At 33.7% G+C, this 3,999-nt stretch overlaps 1 protein-coding gene across 1 annotated transcript; it reads right to left on the bottom strand.

The window, feature by feature from the left end:
* Window positions 1-500: 500 nt before the first annotated feature.
* LOC100023762 (olfactory receptor 1038) lies at window positions 501-1,457 on the bottom strand. Its single transcript, XM_007497457.1, has one exon. It carries the CDS (start codon window positions 1,455-1,457, stop codon window positions 501-503), a length of 957 nt encoding a protein of 318 aa, XP_007497519.1.
* Between the last annotated feature and the right edge of the window lie 2,542 nt (window positions 1,458-3,999).

The raw sequence follows: 3,999 nt of genomic DNA, 5'->3' as shown, positions 1-3,999 counted from the left end.
GCATTATCTTACATTTGCATTGACTTCATGTCCTTTTCAGAGAAATTTTAATTGCATTTTTTCATTTAATACTCACAATAACCATGTGATATACTGCTTAGCACAGGGCCTGATACATGCTTAGCATGTAACAAATGTTTATTGACTGATATATGTAGGAGAGGTAATGTTTTCCCATCAGAAATTGAGTTTAAGGAAAATATCATGACTGACTGAAGAACAAGATAATAAACTAAATGTATTCACACATTCATTAAAATAATAATATAAATAATTTCAGAGAAACACTTGCTACATAATTTAAAAATCTTGTGTCCTAGAAATTCACATTAAATGATTTAAAAAAAGAATTAAAGAAGCATAATTTCAATATGTAGTAATCACTCAAAAACTTTTTAAAATTTTTATATTTTTAAAGATGATAAAAAAATAGAATATAAAATTAAAGCTGAATTAGGAATGAAAATATGGTTTTCCTACTTTGTCATTTCCCAACTTCATCACTTTTTTAAATATGCCAAGGGCAATAAATGCAACTTTTCATAAACTTTTCGAAGGGCATTTTTTACTTCTTTATTCCTCAGACTGTAGATCATAGGATTCAGCATGGGGATCACCATTGTGTAAAACACTGAAGCCATCTTATCTGTGTCCAGGGAATGGCTTGACTTAGGCTGCAGATACATAAAGATCAGTGTCCCATAGAATACAGTGACTGCTGTCAGGTGAGAGGCACAGGTGGAGAAAGCTTTGAGTCTGCCTTCTGTGGATTGGATCTTCAAAATGGCAATGACAATGTATAAATATGAAATGAGAACTGTTGAGAGGGAGCTGATCATGTTGAACCCAGCAAAGATAAAAAGCAATATCTCTTTGAGACTTGTGTCTGAGCAAGCAAGCGCAATCAGTGGGACATCATCACAGTAGAAATGATTGATGATATTAGGACCACAATAGATCAAGCGAAATGTAACCACGGTGTGAAAGAAAGCAACTGAAAAGCTATACAAGTAAGGGGCTATTACCAATTGTACACAAACCCTCTGAGACATAATCACCATGTAGAGAAGGGGATTACAGATGGCCACGTAACGGTCATATGCCATCACAGCAAGGAGGAACATCTCTGAAATTAAGAATGTGAGAAAAAAGCCTAGTTGAATTGCACAAGCATTGAAAGAGATTCTGTTATCCTCAGTCAAGAGGGTTGACAAGAATTTTGGAGCTATGGAGGAAGAGTAACAGAGGTCAACAAAGGCCAAGTTGCTGAGGAAAAAGTACATGGGTGTGTGAAGTCGGGAATCTAATCGAATTAGTGAGATCATACCAATGTTCCCTACCATTGTTAGAGAGTACACCACAAAGACAAGCACAAAGAGGACAATTTCCAGCTCTCTAGAAAGCAAAAATCCCTGAAGAATGAACTCAGTAACCAAGGTGAAATTTCTTTCAGCCATCTACTCCATGATATTCATATACTGAAGGAAAACAAGAGAGAATTTTTAAAAGGCATCAGGTAACATTTCTATGATCTTGGAAGTTTTATCAAATGCCATGTCTTTTATATGATATTTGCTTGGAGGAGAGACTTCAGATATACCATTTTTGGGGGGAAACACATCTTTCATCTACTCATTCTCACTAAATTCAGTAATAGAGTAAATCAGCAACTGTTCCAAGCATCTTTTTAGGGGAAATGCTAGTTTTTGTTGTGAAGTCCCACTATGGAAAAGGAAGAAAGAATAATTGGCATAGGAATTAACTTATTTTTGATAGACATGAATTCAATATGTTAATTTCCAAAATCTACCTATTTAATGAAAAATATTGGTCAAATAATGAGTTGTTTCACTTAATTTACTGTTATGAATATTTTAACCAATAGAAAAACTATGGAACTTAAAGGATCACTTAACTAATCTATTGGTTCCACTTCTTATTTCCATTTTTGTGCATGTATTGAATATCACCAGAGGCTATAAAAAGTTGTCTCTAATCCCTATGTACTTCTGGCAAGAGAGTAGAGAAGAAAAAGAGAATCAAATTGTTGACTGTTAAGCAAAATTTATAGAGATTCATCTAGCAATTCATTTATTTCATTTTAGGGTTGTTTTCTTTTTTGAGGCAGCATTTTTTTTTGTTTTTAGAAATGCCATGTTTTACAAGGGATAATTATGGTCATCCTGTGTTAAAGGACTACTGATAGCAAACATAAATACCAAGTACACAAAGTAGAAATGAGATGAAGAAATGATGAAAAGGTGAACATTTCATTAAGAGCACTTCTTACTTGGCTTTTCTAAGGGAGCTGCTCTTGTTTTTAACTTAGATGATCATTCTGAAATAAAAAAAAAAACAATGGAAAGATATAATTAAGTAGAGGAAAACATGATTCCGGAGGAAGCTAGATAGTATAGGGGAATTCACTGCTATATTTTGAATTAGGAAGAGCCAAGTTGCTTCCTGCCTGAAATATTTACTAGCTGTGTGAGCTTAGATAAATCACTGAAATTCTTTGTGACTCAATTGATTTTTGCTTTATCCATATGTGAAATGGGGTCAGAATGAGACCCCAAGCCCTTTCCAGTTCTAACTCAATAAAGCTTTGAGTCTCTCTTTTCTTGAACAAAAAGACCCTTAGTTTTCCCTGGAACTATCAACTTCCTTACTCTCTAGAAATGTTGTTCTTTCCTTTTTGAGAATCAAAGTGGAATAATAGATGGTGGAGAAATAAGGATTATATTAATGATCTCATATCTGAGGTGATTGAAGATAAGGTGAGGCAACAATAGATAGATGAGAAAGGTGAGAGAAAGAGTATTAGAGTAAAGAGTGACCTGGATTTAAATTTGCAAAAGACACTTACTAGCTATATGAACATGAGAAAGTTGAATAACCTCTCTGGGCACTAGCTGCCTTATCAGTAAAAAAAAAAGACAATAATGTATTTATTATGTACTAATAAGGCTTGTGTGGGCTGTTTCATTTGAGAATGTATTCTCTTTTCCCCTAAGAAATAATGATGATAATGATAATTTATAAAAATAAATACTGATATATTAATACAATTCTTGTAATTATTTTATGGCAAATAGCTTTAAAACCACTTTAAAGTTTGCAAATCACTTTATATGCTATTTCATATGATCCTCGCATTGACTCTGTGAAGTAGGTGCCTTTATCATCCCTATTTTGCACATGGGGAAACTGAGAATGCCATGTTATCTCTCGATTCTAAATACCTTATGTAGATGTAAGCTTTTATTATTATTCCACACAGCCCCCACTTTTGTCTCCAACAATCCTGTTTGATGCTTGGTGATATTTGGTTGCCTCTTGAATGGGGAATCACTTGTCCAATGCCCATGCATACTCTCTTTCTCTTGTACAATGCCAATAAGCCAAGTATACATACAACAAACTCCATTTCTATCTCCTGGGATTGGTTCTCATCATTTTTGCTTATGATATCCAAGTACTTTTCCACCTCTATCAATCAAAATCTGCTACTGGGAAGGGATCTGTTAATAGTATCTAATATCTGAATATTAATCTAAATCTCTTGAATGTTCCTTACATAACATGTTCTTTTGAAGCCTGATCTCTCATGGGATACAAAGAAGTTCTGTCTTCTCAACTCTCTTTAATAAATCAGACTTCCATATACACAAGAGCAATTTAAGAAATATATTGTATCCAAAAGTATAAAGATGGAAGTCCTTTTGTGCTCTGTCTTACTCAACCATATCTAAAGAATTATCTTCTGTTTCTTTTTTCAATGAGGATTTATAGTATGGAAATTGTCCAGAGGCTCATAGGACTACAGGTTGTAAGCTAAAAGGACCTTAGGAAGTCATCTAATCAATTTGTTCATTTTATGAATAAGGAAAATCAGGTTCATTGCTATTAAGTAAATGTCAAAGGTAATAGAAGAAAATGACAAAGTCAAGTTTTGAACTCAATTTCTTTGACTCCAAATCTATCACTGGACCTCGTTTC

The sequence above is a fragment of the Monodelphis domestica genome, chromosome 6 (genome assembly GCF_027887165.1).
Source record: "Monodelphis domestica isolate mMonDom1 chromosome 6, mMonDom1.pri, whole genome shotgun sequence".
NCBI lineage: Eukaryota > Metazoa > Chordata > Mammalia > Didelphimorphia > Didelphidae > Monodelphis > Monodelphis domestica.
Note: the sequence above shows the minus strand (reverse complement) of the source record. Positions and strands in the feature narration are given on the sequence as shown.

Excerpts from the sequence above, each read along its gene's own strand:
- LOC100023762 (XM_007497457.1), bottom strand. The coding sequence starts at position 1,457 with ATGGCTGAAAGAAATTTCACCTTGGTTACTGAGTTCATTCTTCAGGGA.